Genomic DNA, 27075 nt, shown 5'->3' with positions numbered 1-27075 from the left:
TGATTATTCCAACGAAAAAACGACACTCCCAACTAATCGAAAATATAAAACGAATCTTTTACTTTCTGTTTGGTTTTTGAAAATATCTTGCATCATGTCTAACTGTGTCGTTGCTCGTTGGAAAGATGTTCGATTCTCACCCAAAAACGTAAACCAAAAAAATAAAATAAATTCTTGTGTCTCACCCGTAGAACTATTTGATAATACGAATACTGACTTGTGTCTCACCTCAAGGATTATTTAATAATTTTAATTTGTGTCTACCCTTCGATATAACCTCCTGTTCAAGCAGCTCAATAGATAGTCTAATGGTGCATCGATTTGTGAACGATTAACGGCCCCCAAAATCGTTGTCAGTAGTAAAACTGCACCCTATATGTCGCACTGAAACACTGGAGATGGGAGTGGATCCCGGCTCGTAGGCATGGTGTGTGATTTAGCGTGAATATTAATTAGAGCCTTACTTAGATCGTTCGGCAGGGTGTTGATCGAAGGGGTCAAGTACTATGCGGATCAACCACGTATGCTGGGCAAGACTTTTCTTCGATTGGTAATATTTTTATCGTAATTACACGCATTCTAAATAGTTCTAATAGTTCAACAAGGCAAATTGAGCAAAATGCGAAATTTTAACTTTAGATTTTAACTAGAATTACTAGGTTCTAACTTTTGATATCAACTTTTTAGATTGTAACTTTAATATAAATTATTTTAGAGAGAAATAAACGTATATTGAGCGAATGAAACAAATTTAAACTTAAGAAAGATTTAAAATTAATATAAATCAATCAAATCTGCAGTCTATTAACATCGTGGCATCTCGAGAACCTTAGAAAGTTAGGGTATCCAAGTTTAAGTTCAGCGCTTCAATGCCACAATCAGTAATTCTTAATCAAACAAATAAAATGATATTCGACGACCAAATAGATTAATATTTATGTTTATAAAACTATTTGTTCGTGCAGGAAAGGGATTTCGACAAGCACGTGGCCTACTGTAGGGACGAGCCAGCTGCACAGGAGTTCCTGCAAATGAACGACGCTGCGCGAGAATATTTTGAGGTTAGTCCATCTCAAATCGAAATCCCTGACAATAAAACATAACAATACCCTGAACCAATCACTAAAAATCTCAAAATTGAAACTTCAAACTTCGGAATCCAAACTTCATCCATCGAGAAGTTGGTAAGACAGATCTCTGTCCACCATTTTGTTAGTTCGCCGTCCCGACGCAGCCACCGGCCATAGCACCGCTGCGTCTTCCCCAACCGAAGCTCACATTTGTTTCTAATAAATCTAAACGCGCGCGTTCCGCTTCAATGTCTTCTGCGCTTTAACGGCTCCCTTAAAAATAGTCGACGGTTACGATCTCGAACGGACCGTCCATAACATTCTGCTTATGAACATGCTTTATTCATGCGAAAACTTTCCTTCCGTTTCGTTTGTTTCCTTTTCATGTCCAACGAGATACAAAAAAATCATGGAACGATCGATGGCTGATGTTCCACGGCAGTTTCGTCCTGTCTATGTGAATCGGAGGAAATTTCGCGATTACGTAACGAGCAGGAGGGAGGGGGGCTAAGCGGGCGTCTGTCCAGCCCCCGAAATAGCTCGGTTTATTCTTGACGCGCGGAACATCTTTCGCTCCTCTTGCTTATGCACGAGAGTCTCGCGGCGAGACGCGTGCCCCGCAAAAGAAACGAAAGAAAGCGCTACGTTATCGGCCGGTGACGTCGCGGCTGTTGTCATTACGCGATGACAGCGTAATCCTCGCATCGATGATGGAGACCGGCGTTCATCGGTACCTACATAAGTACGGTGTACGGGCTGGTCCTGAACTACCGACGAGAATATTCACTTACTCCCCACGCTACGAAATTAATTAAGAAGTTCTAACTGTTCCTTCGAGACATTTATATATTTACATATTTTATTAATATAGTTTTACTTGTCTGAAAATTATAGAATTTATTTTCAAAGTAAGAAAATTATTAGATTGAAACTGTAGGACTGTAGTGGAATTGTAAATATGGAAATTATGAAGGGTTAAAGTTGAAAACTCGATGGAGTGGCGAATTAAGGATTCAATTCGATTCAAGTGTTAAGTGATTTAACAGAAATTTGAAATGACCGAAGCCGTGGTAGATATCGATGCTGGGATGTTTGAAGTTCGTTAACATTTGAGTTTTACGTTTCGAATTCGTATCTTCGCGAGGAGCATTGTTCTACGACGATTAGATTCCGCGCAGTTTCCGTTGCTCACTTTTATAATTATAATGCAGGTGCTACGTGGGCGGCCGAGAAGTTATACGTCAAAGTTTTGTTATATCCAGCCTGTTCGCTTTTTTCCGCGTGATCGCGGCGTCGTTATTTCTGGAGCCTTGACTCAAGTTCGCCGAGATTTTCACACGATCTCCGGTGACCGTTTTAATGATACGACATTAAAATTAGATCGGTCGAATCGTGTCCGGTTACAGGCTCGGTAGCATTAAGTGCACCAGGACAACTCGTAGATTAGCCATGTTTACGAGCCACATTTCCGTTTGTTCCGTGTTTTATTTGGATTCGATTTGCGTGTATTTCGGTCCGGGCCATTAAAATCGGCCCGACACGGATAGGGCGTCCCGGGGATCTAAGGATGCCGATATGGCAGTGAGAAGGTGGTTCGTCTGTCTTTCGTATTATTCTCATTGGGAAACTCGATAACACACAGTTACCCAATGGGAAATTGCACATGAAAATATCCTCTGGTCACTTTCCTTTACTCTATAGTCGTAGTTTTTTAGAATAGATGACTCAAAAGTTCGAAAGTTGATTAAAAAGGACAATCGAATGAATCAGTGTTGTAGTAATTACCTTGAGTCGCAGTTAAAGTCCAATCTTTTCCATTTTTGTCAAACACGACTGTCCGAAATTTGATGTAACTAAACACTATCATAAAATATTATAGAATTTTTATTTAATTTAAAAAGTGAGTCTAAACCAATTCCGTAGTTTCTCATAAAAACGTGGATAAAAATGCACAATTAATTCTTCCAACAAAGAACTATCGATCAAACTATATGCTAGTCGCAAAGTTCGTTACGATACCAACTTTTTCTCGAAAAATCCGCAACGTCGTTCAATCTATTCGATGGAACACGGCAGTCTTCAAAACAACGTATACGAGCAATTTCTAAAGCCGGCGGATACTCGATAGAAAAAGTTTATCTCGCGTTCCCGGCGGGTGTCTTCCGGTGTCTCCAAGAATCTGGAAGAATCGAATGGACGCGAGCCGGGTGCTCGTAAAAGCTGTCCGCGATCCGGAGACGGGCTGCGTTGTTTTTGTGCGTGGTCAGTCCGCGAGTTCGTCCGGCGTCTAAGTATAGCCGTGGCCGTATTGGTCTCCTGGCGGGTGATTTTCGGTAACCACCGACTGCGGAGGAAGAGAATCGACGGAAGAGCAGGGACCTGGTCCAGTCTGCGACCAGCCACGGTTATCTTCATCCAAAACCAACGACTCCGAAACACGAAGAACGGTGTTTACGCCCCTTGACCTCCGTTAAGGTGCGCCCGCCCTTCCGGTTTGTCGGTTCCGCCCTCCACGTTCGCCAATCATCATTCTTCAACGTTATCGCTGTGAAAGCTCGTTCCTCCGAAAAGGATTTATCATCGATCAGACGAGATTTCGGACTTTTTTAGTGCAGTCCTATCACTTTGTGACAACAGTTTCTTCGATATTTGGGATTAAATCAGGCCAATATGGTTTTAGTTTGCACGGTTATCGGTATTTTGCGGTAGAAGTGGAAAGGTTACGTTTTATTTGAAATTTGTGTGACGACACCGTGACGTTTGTGATAGTTGTGCCGGATCTTTGGAGGGGAACTCCTAGATCCAGTGACTCTCAGCTTCGAAGAATACCCCTTTGCCGATGAAGACTTCGCTCGTTGAAGTAGCCGCGGGACGTTTATTCGCGTTGTTCTCGTGGAACGCAGCGTCGTAAAACGTCTGCTCGGCCCCGACAGATTTACAGTTCGACAGATTGCGAATAGTTTGCGTGGAAAATCCAATACCATCCAAAAATACGCGATCGTCTTCGCCCGGGTGTCGAATTACAGTGACGGGCGACACGTGCGAATTAGTTCTGATCTGCGCGCGATATCGAAACCGAAAACGTACGTACTTCTTTCTTAGGACACCGATAACGCTGAATTCGAACGGATTAATCTTCGGATTTGTGATTAAAATAGCCACGATACGTTTAAAATGAAATTATTTTCGACGATCTTCAACGACAGAGGTTCCAAAAATTCAACACTCATAATTCTCTTTCCATAAATTGATCCCTGAAAATATGATATTATGTTCGTAGCAAGAAGCTCGTCGAAAATTGTACGAATCCGAGTTATAATAGGGTTTAACCGAATTTCAGTTCCTTTGAACTCGCCCGCGATACGTGCGTGGATCGGCATGGGGGCCTGCCGCTTGTCAATTAGCCCGGGAGATATGTTCGAATAATTGACGAAAAAGAGACGCTGGGATAACGATATTCATCTGAGATTCTTGTTTGCAGGAGCTGAGCCAGACTCTCCGTGACGACAAAAGTCTATCGGAACACTTGAAGCTTCCGATACAACGCATAAACGACTACCAGCTCCTGCTCAAGGTAACGCTGTCGATTCCGCGGTTCCCTCGCTCCCGTTCCGAAAAAATCCATTTCAAAATACATTTCAAGGGTGTTTTGACAGAAATACAGCATGCCGAGTATATCTTTTGAAAGCATTCCAGCAGTTGTGCATAAACCACCCGCGTAACTAATCGTCATATAAAGTTTCTGCTGAAATTCGATAGGTTTCGTCACGTCGACACGAGCTTCACGCTTTTTTTTCGTACCCCGGATAGCTCGTGTGCATATCCTTCGCGAGGAAGCACTTGCAACCATTCGTTGTTTACGTGAATTTTAATAGATTCACGTGTCTGACACGTGTGGGTGGCAAGTTTGGACGTGAAGTCGAGAATTAATGGTTGATTGATGGGTTGAGAGGAATTCTGTTATATATAGAATCTGTTTCATTGAACTTTGCGGTTCAAGAAGTTTAGAATTAATAAATGGAAGATATAGAAGAAATATATGATATCTTTGACGAAGTTCCTTTATATTATATCACAATAATCGCACTACAATGAACGATTAACTTATAAATGAACTAATTTAACATTTTCATATTGACAGAAGAAGCTTCAAAGAAGTATCTCTATTTTCTAACGATATCAGTTTGACATTCAACCTGTCAGAATCAAAACTTCCACTTCCTAAACTCGTTGCTTCCCCCTCAGGCTCACACGTTGACTACCACGAAAAACTCCAGAGCTTTATGTATCGCTTATTCTTTTGCAGCAAAGATAAAATATCGTGATTCTTACGTTATACCATTCTCTAGTTGTTTACTCTATTCAACATTCTCATTCGACGTCAATTGTCTGAAAAATTGTAATTGTTCTTCTAGTGATTAGGAAGCTCCGGTCATCGATGGCCACCATGACAGCCAACGTGTCATGCGAAAGATTCCATGGTTCCACAGTTTTCTTGAAAATTGATATTACGTTTAACAGATATGCATTTCATTGGATTTTAATCGACGAAAATTGTTGTTAATCATAAACGAGTGTTTGCAAGATTCGTTCTCACGGCGGCTAGACACGACGACCCGCAAAATCCGCACGTGACCTATATCCGTGCCGAAATTTCGATCTGTCGGACGAAAATAGCGCGGCGCTAAAATACTTCCCGGTTCGCCTTGAAAACGCATGCCGATGGATTAATTGTTCCGCGCGAGTTTAATTTCCTCGCCGAGGTCGTGTCCGCCCCCTCGGGTCACCGATTTCGGTTGACCTCGCCGGGAATTATGAAAATATTTCATTCACCGCGTCGCGTACCGACGAAACTCGGCTCGCCATTGGCACGGTTGATTTATAACCATCGCATTACGTTAATCTCATTTTGTTGCGTGCAAATTTCTGGCTCGCCGCGAGGATCGGTTTGACTCGCGTCTGGGCCCGTTGCCCGAAAAAGAATTAGGAACATAAGATGCTGGACAGGAGACTGTGCGGCTCGAAAATAAATGACGAGGCGGAATCATTGAAAAATGTTATTTTGTAGCCATTTAAATTCTGTGTTATCCAATTACGAGTTTCAGCTAATGTTCTTTAACTATTACGTCGGAGGATGTTACGTACTGTACAACACTTTGTTGCATTGTTTCCTTCATTTTATACGAGTCGCTCAGAAGCGAATGCGATTAAGTCCAGAAAACGAAAAATTGAAGAAATTAATGTTCTGACCTCTGAAATTATTATACAACATATTCAGAAGCTATATAAAGAACGGCTTTCTGACCTAGAAAAAACGAGTATAATCAGAAATCCGAGAAATAACTAAAGTTTACAAAAATCAAGAAATATAAAAAAATCGTCTGAACTTCATTGGCTTCTGAACGACTCATATGTTACAGAAATTAAAAATTCGGATCATCTGTATTTATAGGTGTACACTTATTCGTTTTATTGTATTATTAATGTACGAAGGTTTATAGAAATATTTTTCGAAATTGAATTTAAATTCTTTCTATATATACCGAGCTGGTTGACAGTAACGACAATAACGAATAATAATTGGGGTACAAACTCTTATTATATAGCATCGAGAATACTCGACACCGCTGTTAGGGCAGCGTGACGTCAAGCTGTCCGGAATGCGTTCACATTAATGCTGTCCTTAGTGGTTCCATGATCCGCGGGGTGGATATAGATCAAGGAAAGTCACAAAGTTCGACGATGTATAGTTGTAATATCGCGACAGAGCGTTTCTCAGTAGTGTGCGAACGAGTGGGTGCCGTACGGATTTAGCGAGCTAAAAGCGGGTCGTCTTCGCGTCGCGTTATCCTTTTCTCGTTCACCGTGGAAAAACGTTATCTGCTCTGTCGCTGAAAAAAAGAATCCATGAAAATCGATTCTTGATGATACTCCCTCGCGAAATCTATTTTCAATCGATATACTCCAACTCTTATAATACAGATTCGTACACCCTCGATATTTTCCGAATCTCTTTAAAAAGTTCACTGAAATTTCTGGAATCGTTATACTTTAATTTTTACAGTCACAAACACTTTAATTTTTAAAATCTAGAACTGACAGAAGACTGTAATCTTTAAAATCTAAGATTAAGAGAACACTATCTTTTTTAAACTTTAAAACGGAGCATTAACTTTTGAAACTTTGAAAAGTGTTGAGTCCATAACGATATTAGATAATAAGATGCCCGAAATGCTTGATAATTTGAAAGCATAAAGATTGTTAGTATTACTGGGTTTCGTTAGGTTTCTAATAATTAGACTTTAAATCCAGGAGCTGGTGAAGTATTCGACCCGACTAGGCGAAAACTGCGACGACCTCCAAAAGGCTTTGGAGTTGATGCTAGGTATCCCCCACAGGGCAACGGATAACAAGTTCATTAGTAATATCGAAGGATACAAAGGGAATATCCACAAACTTGGCAGATTACTCACACACGTTAGTGCATTGAGATTCTGAGTTTTATTATAATAAACATTTATTTCTATACCGTACCGGTTCTATGATCCTGCATTCACAGGAGTGGTACACGGTAATCGACAAAGACGGGAAGTGCAAGGAGAGATACCTGTTTCTTTTCAAAGCTCGCATACTCGTCTGCAAAGTTAGACGAATATCGGAAGACAGATCCGTGTTTGTCTTGAAAGACATTATCCGAGTGAGTAATCGTTTTACTTATGAACATACAAATTTATTTTATCTAATATTCAAACTCGTTGCATTATCATTTTCAATATTTATATCACGAATTAATCCCGAAACTGCATTTTACATTTCAATTCCAAATATCATTTTATCAGAACGATGTAGCAGCTGCTGTATTAACCCTTAGCACTCCAGGTTGTTTTGTAATCTATCAGCAACTGCAACTAATTTTTATAGTATTCTTAGCGAAAATGAGAAATGCTATAACATTTCGTCGAGCTTTTATTTTCCTTCTTTGCACAAAATTTGGATGTATGGAGAATCGAATGATTTTAGGGTAATTTCTTTTAGATTCATTAAAATATTTAATATTGTAATTGTTGCAATATTGGAGCCTACAGAGTTCAAAGGGTTAAACAGTATCACTGAAGTTTCTTTTATCCAAACTTTGCTTAACCATTTACCATTTATTTCACTTTTGTTTCAACGTGATCGATTTCTAGTTACCGGAAGTAGAAGTGAAAGATCACCCAGAGGACATACGATCCTTTGAACTCCACTGTCCAGGGAATTCTACCTATCCAATCACTTTGGTAGCCCACAAGGATCCTGTGAAGGTTTGCTGGCTAAAGGAGATCCGACAGTACGCGAGCGATGTGGTAGCGTTAGCCGAGCACGCTGCTGACGATCTGCAATTGACCGAAGTACCCGAACCGAAGGAAGAGATCAAAGCGAACCCGGGCAATCCGAAGGCCGAAGGGAATCCGGGACCAAAGAAAGAAGGGAATCCAGGGCCGAAGAAAGAAGACAATCCAGGACCGGAGAAAGAAGGAAATCCAGGACCAGAGGAGAAGGTCGTGGAGAAGAGGGCCAATCCGGGTAATCCGGAAAATCCAGAGTCTAAAAAGGCTAAAGTTGAAGAAGAAACTGCAGACATGTCGCGAAGATACTCGTCCAGTCGATACAGCAGCTCTTCCAAAGTTGTGGAAGGTAGAACATGAAATTCAAACTTTTTACGTAACAATTATTATTCACTATTACTGATGATGTTAATATTAACCCTTTGCAATAGAAAGATTTTCATTCAAAATATTCACCATTGTTTTATGAAATAAGGGTAATATTATTTTAAAGTAACTAATAAGGGAGCACACATAAATTAAGAGACAAAGCTGTTTTATTTAGATGTTTCATATATTGATGTATTATACAAAGATTAATTTCGTATATAAAATTTTATAATTTTGTTATATCAAAGTAAGTGGTGACTGAAAGTTACCTTTCGTGTGCAGAGGGTTAATACATATTGATTATTAACGGATACTAACTGAATTATGGTTACTTATTACTTACTGGTTAGTCTATTGACTGATATTAACTGAATCTACAACTATTATTCCATAATAAACTTCCGATTCACAATTCTCCCTCGTTGCATTAATTTTCACAGAGTATTCCGCAGTGTCCAGCAGCACTCGCAATGGCGTATCCGCGTACGTGGAGTCCAGCAGCGCGATGATGATGGAAAGCAGCTCTAGCAGTTATCAAGCCGCCGGCAACGTCTCTTCTGTAGAGACGAAAACGAGCACGGCGAAGATCACAGAGGGCGCGAAAGGGAAACCTGTGTTCGTCAAAACGATCGAAGGGTCGAGTGTTGAACGTAAGTATCGAAATTCAAATTCAATGTGCGGTGATTAATTGTATATAGAAATCTCTCTGGTTGGCGACGAATGAATGGTTTAAGTTGTACGAAAAACTTGTACGATAGCACCTACGTTTATTGATAGAAGGAATCTGAGGATAACAGAAAATATCTGTCAGGCATCCTTAACATTTATTATTCGATATTCGACGTTTAATTCTAAGAGAGTTGATTGAAAGTTGATAAAGAATAGGAATGGAGAGCCGAGCACGTGACATAAGACACATTTTTACTGTTCTAGCGATACCAGAAAATAACGTGGAATTGATACAAGCCGTAGGTAAAGTGACACGCAGTTTGCCTACTATTCTGAATCATCCACTGTACTATGCACATTTCTCTCTCAGTCTTCTATCGTACTGTATCACTGATAATTATCTCTTTGTCCTCCTGTTTATTATCTTCTAGCCAGCTGAGTAAAACGCTTCTATACGTTCCACTAGGCGGTTGGTTGAGCTTCACTGCTAACCCTAGATGTTGTCAATCTCTGTTCATTTATATAAACACGTTATATACACAAACACGCAAACAGGCACGCACACAGATACATATTTACACGATTTCTATAATTTTCTGCGAACACTCACAGACTCACCACGAACACGCTTTACTGCCTTGTCTCTACATTTTTTCACGTAGCCACTATTTTTCTACTGAATGTTTTACTGTCTTCTTTTCGCATCAACAATTCATCATCGTCATCCTACCTCCATTTTTTCGTAGGAGACCACGCGTTTTTGCCCCAGCCCCGAACTGCACTTAACGATCGAACGGAAAAAGTTTATAACAGTGTTGTAATAAAACAAGCACCGAGAAAAGCATCAGTCTTTTAAAAATCATCATAGTATCGTAGATCTAAAATATGCTTTGGTCGCAGTTGTACATTTATCGAGATCTACTTAATGTTTCACGTAAAAATCAAAGATCCCGTACTTCAGTTTTGATCGCTGTTCCATTTTATCTGAGTAGATACTACCCGTTTTCTTACAAACATCGGGTACGTTTGTATGTAAACTTGTAGAGAAACGAGTAAAATATCACCAAGCAAGTAACAAATTTGCACACCGGAAATAAGCGCCACGTCTGTGATTCTTTTATCATTGTCTAATCGTTTCTCGTTCCTGCAGCTGGAGAAATGGCGTCATTCGAGTGCACCTTGCTGCACACTGACTCGACGACTATGGTGCAGTGGTTGAAGGACAATAAACCACTGGAAGATAAGTTGGCTGATCGTTTGACAGCCTCCGCTGTTGGCAAGACCTTCAAACTCACCCTGCAGAACGTCCTCGAATCGGATTCCGGCATTTATATCGCTCGAGCCATGAACAGTGAGGGTCAGTCCACCTGCACGGCTCAACTCGTGGTGCAGAAACGTAAGTTTGTTATAAAAAAAAATATATGTGACGAGTATTTCATCGTTAAATCCATTACAGTTACACAGGAAGAGAAGCAAGCAAGAGCTGAAGCGAACGCCCCCATCTTTTTGGTACGCCTCAAGGATACCGAGCTACTGCAGAACACTTTCCTGCGTTTCATGGTCAAAGTGAAAGGCAACCCGAACCCTGACATGAAATTGTAAGCCTAAAATAATTCAGCCATTTGCCTTATACAATAATTAGGTCTTACGTACAGTAAGTTAGATTGATAATTTGCTAGAAAAAAAGAGTAGTAAGTAACTTAAAACTTCAAACTTAAAGTCTTTGAAAGATGAGTAACTATAACAGAGAAATAATATTCTGTTTCAATCAAATTTCAATTCGTATTTCTCAAATGCTGTCTTGCAATCTTTCTTGCAAGTCTAACATTACGAGGCAAAAGATGAACTTTTAGAATCGTATGAATAGATTGTGTTAATACATTGTTCACTTCTTAGCTACAAGGACGATGTTCTGATCGAAGCGAACCATCCACGCGTGAAAGTAGTCACCGAGCAGGCAGAACACGGATTCTATGAGTTGGTTTTAGCGGATGTTCAGAAAGAGGACGCCGGAAAGTACTCGTGCACCGCGAAGAATCGCTTTGGAGAAGCGTCGTGCGAAGCCGTGGTGACGGTGACCGACGACAAGGTGCTTCTCCTGCCAGAGAACTTCCTTGAACCCGGCATGGAGCCTACGTTCACTTGGCTCAGGGATGGACAACCTTTCGATCCTGAAGATCGGTTCAAGGTCCTCTTCCAGGACAACGAAGACACATTGGCGTTGGTATTCCAGCACGTCAGGCCGGAGGATGCTGGTCTCTACACTTGCGTAGCACAGACTAGCACAGGTAATGAAATGGAATTATTACTTTTGCTTGTAAACACGTTTGTTCCACCATTTGTTGGCACAAAAGTCTACGAAAGTGTTTTGTTAACCCTCGCGAACTTTCATGATAGTTAAACAGAGAAACAAGATGATTACCTGAGTACGTAATTCGAATATTATAGGTAACATCAGCTGCAGCGCCGAGCTGACAGTGCAAGGTGCAGTGAATCAGCTGTTCAAAGAACCGGAGAGGCCGAAATTGGGTTCAGAGATGAAACATTCAGAAGTGAGCGCCGGTGGTTCGGCGATGTTGGAGCTTCAGATCAGAGGATACCCTAAGCCGGACATCAAATGGACGAAAGACGGCCACGAGATCGTCGCTGGGGGCAGGTACAAGTACCTATGGGAGGATGAAGAATCCATGTCCTTGGTGATCAAGAACGTCACCGCGAAGGATGCAGGTGTCTACACCATCCTGGCTAAGAACGAGCTAGGAGAAGACACCACACAGATCGAGCTGATCGTTAAGTCCGCACCGAAAGTCATAAAGAAGCAACCGGATATAACTGTCGCCGTGGACGACACTATCACGATGGCGGTGCAGATCGAAGCTACACCAGCGCCGGAAGTGAAATGGTACAAAGACGGCCAGGAGCTTAAAGAGGACAGCCGCATCAGCATCGTGAAAGAACAAAACGATATGTACAAGCTGATAATGAAGAACTCTAGGATAGAGGATGCTGGGTCCTATTCCATCGTCGCTCGCAACGATGTAAATCAAACCACGGAGATCTGGAAAGTCAGAGTGCTCAGTCCACCGAAGATCGTCAAGGGATTGGGTGAACCTCAGATTTTGGATGGAGGAGATACTCTTATATTGTCCGTCGATGTTGAGTCCAGAATGCCTCCTTCTACCAAATGGTTCAAGGACGGAGTACTTCTCGAACAAGACAGCCGCGTGAAAATGGTGAAGGAAGGTAACAAGTTCATCTTGAAGATCGTTGGCGCCACAGTTGAGGATGCTGCAATCTATAAGGCGGAAGTGTGGTCCGATCACGGCAGTGTGTCCGACCAAACGAAGATCCAGGCAAGGAATATTTATGATCACAAATCTGTCAGATTCTGTTCTATATGAAACTGTACTGTTTTAGAAGAACTTCTATTTAATCGAAAGATAAACATTGCCATTACTAGCTTTTCCAACGAAATATTGATATATTCCATTTTTATGAAAACACGAATACTCAAATCGAAAAGAGATAAAGCAGTACAAATGACACAAAAGTAGCACAATATCATTTTTAACTATCTTATTGTATTCCAGGTACGAGGTCTGCCGAGGTTCAAATCGAAGATGTCAGACATTACGGTGAACGAGGGTGAAACGAACGTAGAGTTCAAAGTGGAGATGGACGGTTGTCCAAAGCCAAGCGTTCACTGGTACATCGGCGACGTGGAGATCACTGAAAAGAAGAAGGAGTACATTCGCACGGAGGAGGAGAACTTCTGCAAACTGGTGATCACGGAGGTCAAGTCCGAGATGACTGGCACGTTCACTTGCAAGTTGAAGAATGAGTTCGGCGAGGTCAAGACCAGCTCGACGCTGACAGTGAAAACGCGACCGAGATTGATCAAGAAACTCGCCGACTTAAGGGTAAAGGAAGGAGACACCTTGAAGCTGGAGTTCTCAGTGGCCGGCACGCCCGCACCTGAAGTCAAATGGTACAAAGACGGGCAGGAGGTCTCAGCGGACGCTAGGATCAAGATCACGAGGGACAGCAAGCGTCAGGAGAATTACGATCTCACGGTTACCTTGGTCAAAGGGTCCGACGGAGGTGTCTACGAGGTTAGGGCCGAAAATGAGCTCGGCTATGTGACCAGCAAGAGCAAAGTCATCGTCATGAGTAAGGATTCCTTTCGTTTCTCGAAATTTCTTTACGCTTTGGGGTCGGCGATGTTTGCTAGTCTCATCGAGCTCTATAAATTCAGAAAAGCTACATCCTTGCTCGCTTTTTATAATAGGATTGAAAGTTAGATATAGATCTTAGATGTGGACTTTAAATAAAAGAGTCCATAGAAATTTGTATTTATCCATGAATTCTTCTGTTAATTTTGTTTATTCAGGATCATATTTTAAATTTTGGATTCTTCTATCTATCCACTGTCCACCTATAAGCCGAATTTATATTAATTTTCAATGAGACTGTTCTGAGTAAGCTTCAGACATAAGATTAACGTCAGCGCCGTGCTGGTGACTTCAACGCCTGGTAAAGCGGCATCGCCGACCTCCCAGCGTCGCTCACGGTTCAATCGTCGCGCCGCTCCATCGCCGTCGTCCGCTCTCGGCAATTCTTTGCTCTGACGATAACTGATACTAAGAATCGGAGAATGAAAATTGAAAAAATAGAGGGACGAATTTTCCAGAGTGGAAAGTGTCGATGGGGCGACACGCCGAGCGCGTAAAGTGCCCGTACAATTTCATAATTTCCGAGAACCACCAGCGAAAATCGTCGTGTTTTATCAACGTTCAGTAAGTAATGCCAAGGTACGGTTTCGTTTTTCTACGGTTTGCTGATTTTGATCGTCACCTATGTGAACGAGAGCGAAGAACCACAAAACACAGTCGTTGACAAGATTTCCAACGAAGTCTCTTTTTAACAAGACCAACGGAAACCAATTTGGGAGTAACTAAAAAAATACGATCGCGTCAGATGCCCGACGTTGACGTGAAACTTTCTCTATCTCTCTCACTCTCTTTTTCTCACGTCTCTATCTCTCTGTCTTTCTCTGTATATTTGTCTCCTCCGTGTCTCACAGCAAGAAGCATTTTTTGCGATGTGCGATATCCGTACGTTTCCTATTTTTCTGTTGGATTCATGTGTTTCTCCCAAGTTACTTATTTTATTTTCGTTTTCCTACACGTTTTTTCTACTCGTCACTTAACTGCCTACAATTATGTACCTTACACGTAACCGACACGAGACGACACAACGACGACCGTGTAAATGATTCTGTCGGGACCGGTACACGTGTCTCCAATATGTGTGTGAAATTCCGTAGCGAAAACGGAGGAAAGCGTCGAGGAAAAGACGGAATTGAAGAAGGAAACCGTGGAGAAGATCACGGTCGAGGAGGAAGAGAAAATCGTGGAGGAGGAGATCGAGCCGACCGAGCAACGCGCCAAGGAATCGGGACCGGAAGGTAATCCTGTCGATCGCGGGAAATCGAATCGGTAGTAAAGCTAAAGAGATGAGTGTTAAGCGAGTGAGCTGTATAGAAAGATTTAAAATAAGCTAGATATGCTTCGATGGCTTCGATCTGTGTCCCATGATCGACGCGATGTCGCAAGATTTTGGTAAGAGGAGTTTTTACACATCTCGGGAATATTTTGTTTTTTTTCGTCGAGCTCTTGCTGACATACTTTTCACGCCAATGAGTCCGTGGATGTAATGCAAAACAATGCGAATCGTATTTACATGTGGAGATAAAGTTCACGTATTAATTAAAATGCAGAAGATCGGTGATACTAACAATAGCGATTATAGCAATGATTAACGTATACAACATTAGAGGTAAGTGAAAATAGAAAGCTTGATGAATAGTAAAATTAAATATTACTATACCTCATTCGCATATTCTGCTTTCATGTAAAGAAAACAACCGAAGGCAACTTATTTGTTTTACGATAAGAATTTAATGAGTTTAAAATGAAAAACTCATAGAAACGGCTCACGTCGTTTTGCATTGAAACCGCGGAAATATCGCGACATGCGTTTAATTAAAAACTCTAGCATAAACAGGCTTCGTATTTTCATGTTAACGTTTGATTTTGGTACGCACACGTTCATTTTTCTTTTTGGTGTTGCGATACGACGTTCGAATACGGCATCGTCGGCGGCCAGATCATTGTTTAATAATTAATATCTTGTCGATGGATTGATGAGAGGTGGCTGATTGAGTGTAACGCGGTAGATCGTAGTCGAAAAAACTATGTCTGGTATAAATCTCAGGTCGAGTAACGCTGGAGACAGCAAGCGTGGAAGTAATACGTGACCAGGGTGACACGATCACGATCTCCGTGGCCTCCAAGACGACCCACGAAGCTATACTCACAGGTAATGACACACACGCTCGCGTAACCATCTTCGCAATGGCGGCTTTTGCGGCTGAAACAATTCAGAGTGCGAGATACATTCATCTATAAGGGAAGCACTAGAAAACAGTGGTAAAATATATTTAGAAATCTAATATCAAATGCGCTTTAAGTAATCTAATTTTTCATTCGAGTTTAATATTTGCCATTGGTTCACTATCTCCGTCAATTTCGCTATTTTGAAACAGCATCGAATTAAAACACTATCGAGTAAAAAAAATATAAAAAGCAGCAAACAAAACCTTTGGAAAATTGAAAACTGAGAGTCAGAGAAACTTGGAATTCAAACTAAATTCTTAATTTGTTTAAATAACAAACGACATTTAATTCAATGAAGCACACAAAAATCAACAACCATAGTCTGTAAATGCAACTTTTCATTCCTCACTCGTTAATTCAGCCGCAAGCTCCGTCGCAGCGAGAGCAAAATAACGCCACACCAAACAAAGCTTTCACGAGCCTCAGACGGAGTAAAAGCGGTTAGGTGGGTGGCAACAGCATCGACTAAAACTTCCCAAACCCGAAGCTGCGGGTTTTCGGCTGCATCCGGTGGCTCGCGGCGAGATAAAAAAAAGAAAGGGTCTCCTCTTTAGTATCGTTAGTCAAAGGTATCGGTGACGAGCCAGACCGTTCGCAGGTCCCGACGAGAGCCACACGATCAGCAAGATGACCGCGACAAAGGTCGAGTGCCAGGAGTTGTACTCTGAGAGCCCTCGGGTCGAGGAGATCGCCTCGTACAATTACACGGTGCAGGAGGAGACTACTCAAAAACAGAACGGCGGTCCCCTGATAGAAGAGTTTTCGGAGGCCAGCGAGGAGAATCGTCATCTTCAGGTGAACCGCGGCGTGTCCATAGTTTCCGTGTCCGACGACGAGTCGACGCTGAAAGCGATCTCGAGGGACGTCAGCACCGACGACATGCAGTGCGCTGAGCTTTCAGAAGACCAGAAGCTGACTAATGGTTCCTACGAGGAGTTCAATGGAAACGGGCTTGAAGAGAGGCTCCTGGACGAGATAAAACCGTTTAGAGGCAGCTTGTACACGGAAACGATCATAGAAGAACGATCGATAGACGAGGCACCGTCCGAAAAGTCGACGCAGGAGATCTCGAAAGAGCCTAGGAATGGTACGCTGGAAGACGGCCTCTCCAAGAAGACCTCGAAATTGGAGAGAAGACCCTCGTCGGAAAAAATCATCGAAACCGTGCTGGAGCAACCGCAGACTCCAACAATCGAGGAGGGCAAACTGCGTAAACAGAGTTTGAAACTGGAACGAACGAATTCGATCGCTGAAAAAGCTGTCGAGAAGAATCTGGAGGAAGGAAAGGCGTGTGTTCAGAACGGTCTGTCGAGGCAGAGCTCAAAGATCGAGAGGATGGATTCCAGAGAGTCGATTAAGGTGGTAGAGAAGTCGTTGTCGAGGCAGAACTCGTTGAAGGCTGCACAGAGCGCTGACGAAGAGGTCGACGAGGAGCTCGAGGCGCTTCTAGACCGCGTTAAACGGCAACGCAGCGTCCTCGACGATATTCTTGAGAAGGAATCTAGCAGAGACTCAGGTAGGACCGGATCGATCAGCTGCTGGAATGGATCGTTCGTATCGAGGGGGATCTGACTGCTATTCTTCGCCGTTGTTCGCTTCTTGTCGATCATTCGCTTCTCGTTTCTATGGAACGTTACCTTCTCTTTGTGTTCTAACTCGTTTATTATTCTATATTAACGGAACCATTCGTGCTTGCCACCTGTATACGTTAACACTTGCGGTCGGAAGCGTTTGACAAAGTTAAGTCGGTAGTTAATGATATTTGTTCGTCGAGAGAAAGGAAATGTTTTGAAATAAGTGCTAGGAGAAGATGTTTTGGGGTGGGATTATAATTTTGTCAGCGTTTCCGAACACGACCGATACTCACTGTTTGCACGAAAGGTCAGTCAAGAACTGTTATAATGGTCTCGACAATTGGTAATGCGAGGTAAGCCGATATCAGAGTCACTGAACAATATAAAATTAATCTTCCATGCGTTGAGAACACTTGAAATTACAACTCGCGCATCTGACATTCCAAAATGGCGCGCACGTGGGCCGCCATTTTGGTTGCTTCTTGCCACATGGCAGATTAGCTCGCCGATAATCGCGTATCAAGCGTACCAATGAGTAATCAACGCATACTAAATTAATATTAACGTATGATAGAATCAGTAACCAACGTTATCATTAAAATATTAATAAATATACTTATCGTATTTCGACATTAGCATGTTGTATCGCCATGTTATACCGCCATGTTGTATCTAAAAAGTACAATCCCGTTCAAGCTTACAATATTTCAAACTTAAATACTTGTTTGATTTTCAATTGACAGAGAAACTAACGCAGATCGCTTATTGGTATACTTGGTTCAGAAATTAGCAAAACTGTCTGGCGTTCGAAAACTGTCTTAACAAAGTATCTAGTAAATAACAAAGGCAGCACGTCGCGAGCGGTATGCATTAGCTGCACGGCAAACAGAAATGTTTAGAGGCGAGATCCGCCGAGTCGTTTCCTCGCGAAACTGTATTCACATTCTCCTTCTTCACTTAGCTCCTCCTCACATCACCCACGCGAGTCTCTCCGATCTAACGATCTACGAGACTCAGAAGGTCCTCTTCGAGATCACAGCGACAGGTCTGCCGAGGCCGGACGCGAAATGGTTTAAAGATGGGAAGCCTTTGCGAAGTGGAGATCGCGTCAGGATCACCGCTGTCGGCGACCATTACAGTTTAGAATTGAGCAAAGCCATCCTCGAGGACGAAGGTGTCTACACGTTCACGATGACGAACAAACTTGGCGAGGACACGGCCGAGGGATACCTAACCGTCGGCACCATCGACGACCTGAAAAGACCGAAGTTCACCGAACCACTGAACGATGTGGATGTAGCCAAAGATGATTCTGGCCAGTTCAAAGCCACGTTCACCGCTGATCCTGTTCCTGAGATGACTTGGTGAGTGGAATTGATGAAATATTAATTGATCGAAATACGAACGTTTAAGATAAATTGAGAAAATCACAGTTTCGTTTTTTCGAAACCGTGCTATTGATTTTCCAAAAGCTTCACTGCGAATAATGATCACAGTGTGACAGATTAATCTTAGAGATTATTAAATACTTCCTAAAGCACTCTATGTAACTTGTACGCTATTTTATATTATCTTTTTATACTAAAGCTGTGTACTGTTTCTAATTGTCGCATACAGAACGAAACGTTAGGTAGGTCAATGCTGAACGAATAATCTAAGAAATTAATTGTGGAACGTTTAAAGGATACTTGAAGGTAATTTGCTCGTGTAGGTACTTCAGAGGAGAGGAAATCCCAGTTGACGATAGCCGACTGAAATGGACTGCTGAGAATAAACCAGCTGCGGATAAATTGACAGAGACCACGGTTACCTTGAGCGTACCTAAGTGCACGCACGATGACACCGGAGAGTACACTTTGAAGCTGAAGAATAAATACGGCGAGGCTGAAGCTAGCGTCAGTAACGATTCAAGTTTACTAAAAATAATCATTGTATTCGGTTTCTAACGATTCAAAATTATGTAGGCTTTCCTCAATCTTCTATTGCGACCGGAGATCGAGGAATTCAAAGACGTGGTAGCGTCTGTCGGAGAGTCACTCTCATGGGAGGCTGTTGTAAAAGGAAACCCCAAGCCAGACGTCACGTGGACGAAAGATGGAAAAGTGTTGGAAAAAGGAGAGCGATTCGACTTCGAGGAAGATAAGAGAAACAATAAATTCAGGCTCATAATCAAAAGCGTCGAGGTAGAGGACAAAGGAACTTATAATTTGTCCGTGAAGAACTATCTCGGCCAAGCGAGCGCGCAAGCGAAGCTGCAGCCTCATAGTAAGCGCCGCCATCTTGTTTTCTGTAGAAACGTGACTTCGCTTCAATTTATGATTCAAATGTTGAAATAGAAAATAGCTTTTAAATATTATAATTTAAAAAATTGTAACTTCGGACTAATGTAACGTAAAATATTACAGCTGAAACACCAACTTTCCTCAAGGAGCTCACCGACATGACTTGCAAAGATCGCGATGACATAGAACTGAAAGTTCGAGTCACTGGTATTCCCAAGCCGAAGATCGCGTGGCTGCAAAATGACGTGGAGATCAAGGAAGACAGCCGTCACACGATAACCACTCATGTGGATGGCCTTGTGGACAGCGTCTACTCTGTCAAGATCTTCAGTAAAAGCGACGTAGGAACTATAAAATGTCAGGCAACCAACGTGATCGGAAGTGCTCAGACCAGCTGCAACTTGAGCATGGAGTTAGTCACACCTACATTCTGCCAGACTTTGCCAAGATCTTTAGATGTTGATGAGGGTGAACCTCTAGAACTGAAAGCAAAGGTAGATGGCAGTCCTATACCCGAGGTTGCCTGGTACAAAGATGGCGAGAAACTTGTTCCGGATGATCACGTGAAGATCGAGACTCTTCCGGACGGCACCACCAAGCTTACCATCGACTGCATCAGTCCGACAGATTGCGGAGCTTACAAGTTGGTGATCTCTAACTCCACTGGCGAACACGCTTCTTTGTGCGCTGTGGCTGTTAAACGTGAGTATCGTTTGTTTAACTTTGTAGCTACTCTTCTGCAGATCCATTCTAACGAGATCGAATGTGATTACAGCTCAGAGAAGGAAACCATCCTTCTCAAAGCCACTGGAAGACACCAAGGCAATAGTTGGTCAGCCTCTAAAACTAGAAGCGCAAGTAGTGGCTTTCCCCAACCCTCAAGTTCAGTGGTTCAAGGACGGATTACCGTTACGACAAACGAAGGAGATGTACTTCATGAACGAGCCGAATGGTTTGATCGGTTTAAGAATCGACAACGTTCGCCCCGAAGACGCTGGAACTTACTCCTTAACAGCATCGAACTCTTTGGGAGAAATCACTGGGTCCGCTAAAGTGGAGGTCGAGGAGAAAGAGAAGCGACCTGAATTTATAACGAATCTTCAGCCACTGGCTGTAGTCGAAGGCTTCCCAGCTAAGATGGTGGTGAAAGTTCTAGGGAAACCTGCACCGCAGCTTCAGTGGTTCAAGAATGGAGAAGAGGTAACTATAGTGTAATAGCATTAGGAAACGTGGTAGACGTTTTTTGTTATTGAAAATATTACTGGAATCTTCCATTTCTAGATTAAACCCGATGGTAAACGTATAAAAACAGTCGCACTTCCGGACGGAAGTCAAGCACTGATCATCGAGAAAACTACACCAGAAGATGCAGGAGAGTATCAAGTGATAGCAGGCAACACGGAAGGCACATCCTCCTGTAAGGGTGTCATCAGCATCATGGGCAAAACTCAAGCGGACTTGCCTGAAGAAAAACCTGTTTTCGTGAACCCGATGAGGGACGTGTACGTAGAAGAAGGACAGCCATTAAACCTATCCGCCTCTTTCACCGGAAATCCCTTGCCAGATGTGAACTGGACTAAGGACGGCTTACCTGTGTCGCCTTCCGACCGCGTGACAGTGACCTGCGATGGAAAGAAGACCGAATTGGAGATCAATCCGTGCGAACCTCAGGATGCCGGTGTATACGAGTGTCGCGTGACCAATCCGCTCGGCGAGGATTCGACCAAGTCCACCGCTAACATCCGAAAGATCTTCCAGTCGCCGATCTTCTCGCAGACGTTCACAGATCTGCAACAATTGCCAACATTCGACGCTAAGTTCCCCGCGCGTGTTTCTGGTGTCCCACGGCCGGACATCAGCTGGTACTTCAACGACAAGCCGATACTGCACGACGACGATAAGTACAAAATGAAACTAGACGGCGACGCTTGCTGCTTGTACGTGAAGGATTGCACCTACGCTGACTCCGGAATGTACAAGTGCAAGGCGGTGAACCGTTGCGGAGAAGTGGAGTGCACCGCTAACTTGGCCGTAGTCGATAAGATGTACGTGTTACGAGAAATTCGATTAGCGTTTCAGTTCTGAGAACGGGACAATTGAAAACCGAAGGTTTCCATTTCATGGACACTGTTCTTCGTTTTTCAGAGGAAAGATGCAGAAGATAGAACCACCGTCCTTCCTGAAGAGAATCGGCGACACCGAGGTGTACAGAGGAATGCCAGCCAAGTTCACAGCGTGTATCACAGGCAATCCGGAGCCAGATTTCGAGTGGTATCGTAATGGCGACCGAATATGGCAAACGGATAGGATCAGGATGGACCAAGAAGGTAGCTTGTTGCGTCTAACTATATCTAATGTCGACGACATGGACGCAGGAAAATATGTCCTGAAGATAGTGAATCCTCACGGCTCGGACATGTGTAGCGCGGAATTGATCTACGAATGTAAGAATCTTATCTTATAGCATTAACCCTACAAGAATTCTATTGAAATTCTATCAAGTCTATTATCAATCTAACATTCATTTACAATTTCATCAGCACTGGAGCCAAGACCAAAGAAGCCACTGGCCGACCAGTACGCAGAATTCGACAAGTACCGGAAGTCCGGTGTCCCGTTGCCCCTGGCCGATCGTCCGATCATCAGCAGGATGATGGATCGTCATTTGACGTTGTCCTGGAAACCGTCCATCCCGATAGGCCCCAGAATCCCCGTCACGTATCAAGTAGAGATGTGCGAATTACCGGATGGCGATTGGTTCACCGCTCGCTCGGGAATCCGCAGCTGTGTCTGCGACATCCGCAACTTGGAACCGTTCAGGGACTACAAGTTCCGAATCCGCGTGGAGAACAAATACGGTCTGAGCGAACCATCACCGTTCGCGCAAACGTTCCGCGCGAAATTGGAACCTGACCCACCGAAATTCTTCCCTTACTTGCCGCCGGGCATCGACTTCCGCCCGGAGACCAGTCCCTACTTCCCCAAGGACTTCGACATTGAAAGACCGCCGCACGATAACTATGCTCAAGCGCCCAGGTTCCTTCGCCAGGAACACGACACCCAGTATGGCGTGAAGAATCACAACTGCAGCCTGTTCTGGTTCGTCTACGGCTACCCGAAGCCGAAGATGAGCTACTACTTCAACGACCAGCTGATAGAGTCTGGTGGCAGGTACGATCAGAGCTACACCAGGAACGGACAGGCCACTCTGTTCATCAACAGAATGCTGGAAAGAGATGAAGGCATATACGAGGCCGTCGCTACTAACGAACACGGTGAAGCCAGGCAAAGGGTTTTCCTACAGATTGCGGAGTACCCGACCTTCATCCAGAGACCGGAAGAGGTGATCGTGATGGTACGAAGAACTGGGCAGTTAACGGCTAGGGTCACTGGTGTACCTTATCCTGAGATCAAGTGGTACAAGGATTGGAAGCCTCTTACTTCTTCTTCGAGAATCAGGGTTAGTTGCTTTGATATTAGCTCTAGAAAGACAAGATTTAAAAAATGGTTTGACCTAACTGAGAATATTCATTATCATCGTTAAAGACATAGACAATACTTTTTGTTAAATATTCTAGATGAGACGAATAATATATCTTGAATGTTAGCAATTATAGAAATCCTTTCTGATATGTGTTTTCGTAGATCGAATTCACGGAACCTGACACTACCGTCATGGTCATCAGCGATACTATAGTGAAGGACGAAGGTCTTTACTCGATCAGCGCAGGGAACGTGGCAGGGTCGATTTCGTGTTCCGTGATGATACACGTTGAAGAGAACGAGCACGAGTACGGATTCAGGACATACAAGAGGAAGAGCGATATCAAAACGCGTCACGACAGACCGTATGATGATTACTACGATCTTGGTGATGAGCTGGGCCGCGGTACTCAAGGTGTCACTTATCACGCCGTGGAGAGATGCACCGGAAGAAACTATGCAGCCAAGGTTATGCACGGCAGAGGAGAGCTCAAGCCGTACATGTACAACGAAATGGAGATCATGAATAGTTTGAATCACAGGAAACTGCTGCGACTGCATGATGCTTACGAGACTGACCAAAATGTCACATTGATCATAGAACTGTATCCTTTGGCAGAAATATTTCTTGTCGTTTTGTTCATTTCCTTTTAATGTTGATATTTAGGGTTTATTGAAATCACGAACACGGAATATGAATCCTGCTATGAAATGTTTCTTAACCACACTTTAGAGCTGCTGGTGGTGAACTCGTGGACACTCTGACCAAGCAGGCATACTATACTGAGTCGGAGATCGCTGGCTACATTAGACAATTGCTCTGGGGACTGGAGTACATGCATGACAGTCACTTGGCTCATCTTGGCTTAACGGTTGGTTGACTTCCCTTCCATTCGCTTGTTTCCATTCACAATTAATTGATTAATTATAAATTATTACGAATCGAATCTTCGAATCTTTATTTCGGTGATCTTGCTGCAGCTTGGAGACCTGCTGATTTCGCACACTGGAGGCGATGACTTGAAGATCGGCGACTTTGGTCTAGCCAGAAGAATTACTCACACAAAGTTGATGACCCTGGCGTACGGAATGCCAGAGTACGTGGCACCGGAAGTAACGAACAACGAAGGAGTCTCGTATAGCGCGGACATGTGGTCTGTTGGTATCATCACGTACATCCTTCTCTCCGGAATCTCGCCGTTCAGAGGTTTCAACGATAAAGAGACTCTACTGAAGATCAGAGAAGGAAAATGGGAATTCGATGACCGGTGGCAGAACATTTCTGAAGACGCTAAGGATTTCATCCGTTCATTGTTAATGTATAATAGCGATAGGAGAATGGACGTCAAGGCTGCCCTTGCTCATTCTTGGATAACCGGTTACGCGGATAGATCTCCTATGGATTTGTACAAGATACCATCTGAGAACTTGAAGAACTATTATAAATTATATCGGTATATGATTCACAGCACGCATGAACGTTGTATTTGTCAGATTGATACTTATTTATTCTAAATATGTTCACTTATTTCAGTGATTGGTACAACAACGCATCTTGCCGCACCTGGTTCCGCAGACGCAAGCTGGAAACTGCTTTCGATCATCCGTCCAGAATGGTCTATCCACCTGGTCACAAGTACACTCCTGAACCCAGTGATGATAGAATATCGAAGAAACCTACAGTCAAACCTTGGGACAACCAAATGGCTACCAGGGAGCCACTTGACACTGAGATTGGAATGATCAAAAGCGAAAGCCAGTGAGTAGTAGTTTGAAGAACAAAAGTAAAACATTTAATCCTTAAATTGTGAATAATATATGATTGCTTGATTTCACAGCTACCAGAATGGACCAGATACGTACCTCCTTCAACTTCGGGACACCGATTTCCCTGTACGTTTGCGCGAGTACATGAAGGTTGCCTGTAATCGCAGTCCAGGATTTTCACGTACCATTGCTGAAGAGAATTTCGATTGGAGGGTAATGAATAGTTCTAAAATTCAAATAGAATACTACATCTCCAGTTCGCTAGATTCTAATTCGATTTTCCTTAAATGTAGGCACCCATTATACGCGAACGTCGTCGCTTCACTGATGTTATGGACGAAGAGATTGATGACGAGAGGCGAGCAAGGATCAGCAGATACGGAGCAGCCGATAACTTTACGCTGAGACGCTTGAAACACGAGTTAGGAACAAGATTGGACAGCTATGCCGAAGCTGAGGCGATGTTGGAATCCAAGAAGGAAGGGCAGTTACCATTCTTCCGTGAGAAACCACAAATCAGACCTATCGAAGAAGGAAAGCCTGCTCAGTTGATGTGCCTAGCGGTAGGAAGTCCTAAGCCGTTGATTCAGTGGTTCAAGAACGATATAATGATCCAAGAGACGAGCAGGATAAAGATTACTGAAGACAAAGACGGCAGGTCTATACTTAGTTTCAGTCAAACGAAAGAACACGACGTGGGTAGCTATAAAGTTGTGGCTAGAAACACGGTGGGACAGAGCGTTGTTAGGTGCAGACTGGTGGAGGCAGTTGTTCCATCTGGTCCTGACTCTCCTGAGGTAATGATAAAGATTTTATGAACCGTGAAGCCTTCGGTTTCTAATAACCATTTTTGCAGGTTTCTGATGTCTCAGACATGGAGATCCTTCTTCGATGGAAGCAACCTAAGTATGACGGCAATTCACCTGTTCTCTGCTATAATCTCCAAATCAGAGAAGGTGATGGTATTGAATGGATAGACCTCGCTTCGAACATCGACCACGAATTCTTCCTGGTGAGAAACCTGAAGCCAGACACCAGTTATAACTTCCGCTTAGCAGCTCGAAACCGTATCGGCTGGAGCGAGAAAGGAATCCCTTCGAAACTGATTAAAACCAGGCCAACAGGATGTCCGAAAGTGCAAATAACACGGGCCATGAGGCATCTTCAAGAGATAACAGAATCTGGACAAGAAATAGTACTGGAAGAAGACAAACCGCACATGGACTATTCCATCGAAGATCATCCTATTGAATGGTCGACCGAGACCAATCTACAGAACAAGTATAGCTTCATTTCCGAGATAGCTAGAGGCCAATTCTCCGCTGTGGTGAAAGGGGTTGATAAGGCCACGGACCGTGTCATAGTAGCCAAGATCTTGGAGCTGAACGCAGACACTGAGAAGCAAGTAAACAGAGAGTTCGAAGCTCTTCGCTCTCTGAGACACGAAAGGATAGCCATGTTGGAAGCAGCATACAAGTCGCCAGGCTCCCCAGTTGCGATATTTATTCTAGAGAAGCTGCAAGGTGCAGATGTACTCACATATTTCTCAAGTAGACACGAGTACACAGAAAACTGCGTGGCGACAGTTATATCGCAGATTCTTGATGGTCTGCAGTATCTCCACTGGCGAGGATATAGCCACCTAGATATTCAGCCTGATAACGTGGTGATGTCTACTGTTAGATCACTCCAGATAAAGCTGGTCGACATGGGCTCAGCTCGGTTTGTAAGCAAATTAGGCACTCCTGTGCCTAAACTCGGTCATCCCGAGTACAGAGCACCTGAGGTCTATAACGAGGAGCCAGCTCATCCTCAAACAGACATCTGGATGGTTGGTGTCCTAATGTACGTTCTTCTATCTGGCACCTCACCGTTCCGCGGTAAGGATCCTGATGAGACCAGGCAGAACATCCTATTTGTCAGGTACAGATTCGAAAATCTGTACAAGGAATTAAGTCAAGAGGCCACAAGGTTCTTTATGTTGGTCTTTAAACGGGCACCTAAGTATGTTGAAATAATCAATTTTGTTCATTATTATATGTGTACAGTGATGTAAATGTTATAAATTTATGTTGTAA

At 43.2% G+C, this 27075-nt stretch overlaps 1 protein-coding gene across 6 annotated transcripts in view; it reads left to right on the top strand.

The window, feature by feature from the left end:
• Obsc (Obscurin) overlaps window positions 1–27075 on the top strand; it is a 41329-nt gene that overhangs the window by 13532 nt on the left and 722 nt on the right. For 2 of the 6 annotated variants that reach the window (XM_031975920.2, XM_031975917.2), the window contains 31 exons: window positions 469–550; window positions 966–1061; window positions 4552–4644; window positions 7383–7547; window positions 7630–7767; window positions 8258–8744; window positions 9205–9414; window positions 9698–9736; window positions 10584–10829; window positions 10890–11031; window positions 11330–11721; window positions 11882–12786; window positions 13024–13603; window positions 14760–14900; window positions 15710–15814; window positions 16490–17407; window positions 18427–18829; window positions 19177–19360; window positions 19430–19730; window positions 19871–20449; window positions 20523–20947; window positions 21029–21792; window positions 21893–22191; window positions 22288–23207; window positions 23393–23835; window positions 23964–24102; window positions 24212–24684; window positions 24765–24989; window positions 25069–25210; window positions 25291–25794; window positions 25854–27001. In XM_031975920.2, the coding sequence (XP_031831780.2) occupies window positions 469–550; window positions 966–1061; window positions 4552–4644; window positions 7383–7547; window positions 7630–7767; window positions 8258–8744; window positions 9205–9414; window positions 9698–9736; window positions 10584–10829; window positions 10890–11031; window positions 11330–11721; window positions 11882–12786; window positions 13024–13603; window positions 14760–14900; window positions 15710–15814; window positions 16490–17407; window positions 18427–18829; window positions 19177–19360; window positions 19430–19730; window positions 19871–20449; window positions 20523–20947; window positions 21029–21792; window positions 21893–22191; window positions 22288–23207; window positions 23393–23835; window positions 23964–24102; window positions 24212–24684; window positions 24765–24989; window positions 25069–25210; window positions 25291–25794; window positions 25854–27001 (11688 nt within the window). The remainder of the gene's footprint in view (window positions 1–468; window positions 551–965; window positions 1062–4551; window positions 4645–7382; window positions 7548–7629; window positions 7768–8257; window positions 8745–9204; window positions 9415–9697; window positions 9737–10583; window positions 10830–10889; window positions 11032–11329; window positions 11722–11881; window positions 12787–13023; window positions 13604–14759; window positions 14901–15709; window positions 15815–16489; window positions 17408–18426; window positions 18830–19176; window positions 19361–19429; window positions 19731–19870; window positions 20450–20522; window positions 20948–21028; window positions 21793–21892; window positions 22192–22287; window positions 23208–23392; window positions 23836–23963; window positions 24103–24211; window positions 24685–24764; window positions 24990–25068; window positions 25211–25290; window positions 25795–25853; window positions 27002–27075) is intronic. The other 4 variants (XM_031975918.2, XM_031975919.2, XM_031975921.2 and 1 more) reach the window with 4 other exon arrangements.

This window comes from Nomia melanderi, chromosome 8 (genome assembly GCF_051020985.1).
Source record: "Nomia melanderi isolate GNS246 chromosome 8, iyNomMela1, whole genome shotgun sequence".
Taxonomy (NCBI): Eukaryota; Metazoa; Arthropoda; class Insecta; order Hymenoptera; family Halictidae; genus Nomia; species Nomia melanderi.
The sequence above is the reverse complement of the archived record's forward strand: the minus strand, read 5'-3'. Positions and strand labels throughout refer to the sequence as shown.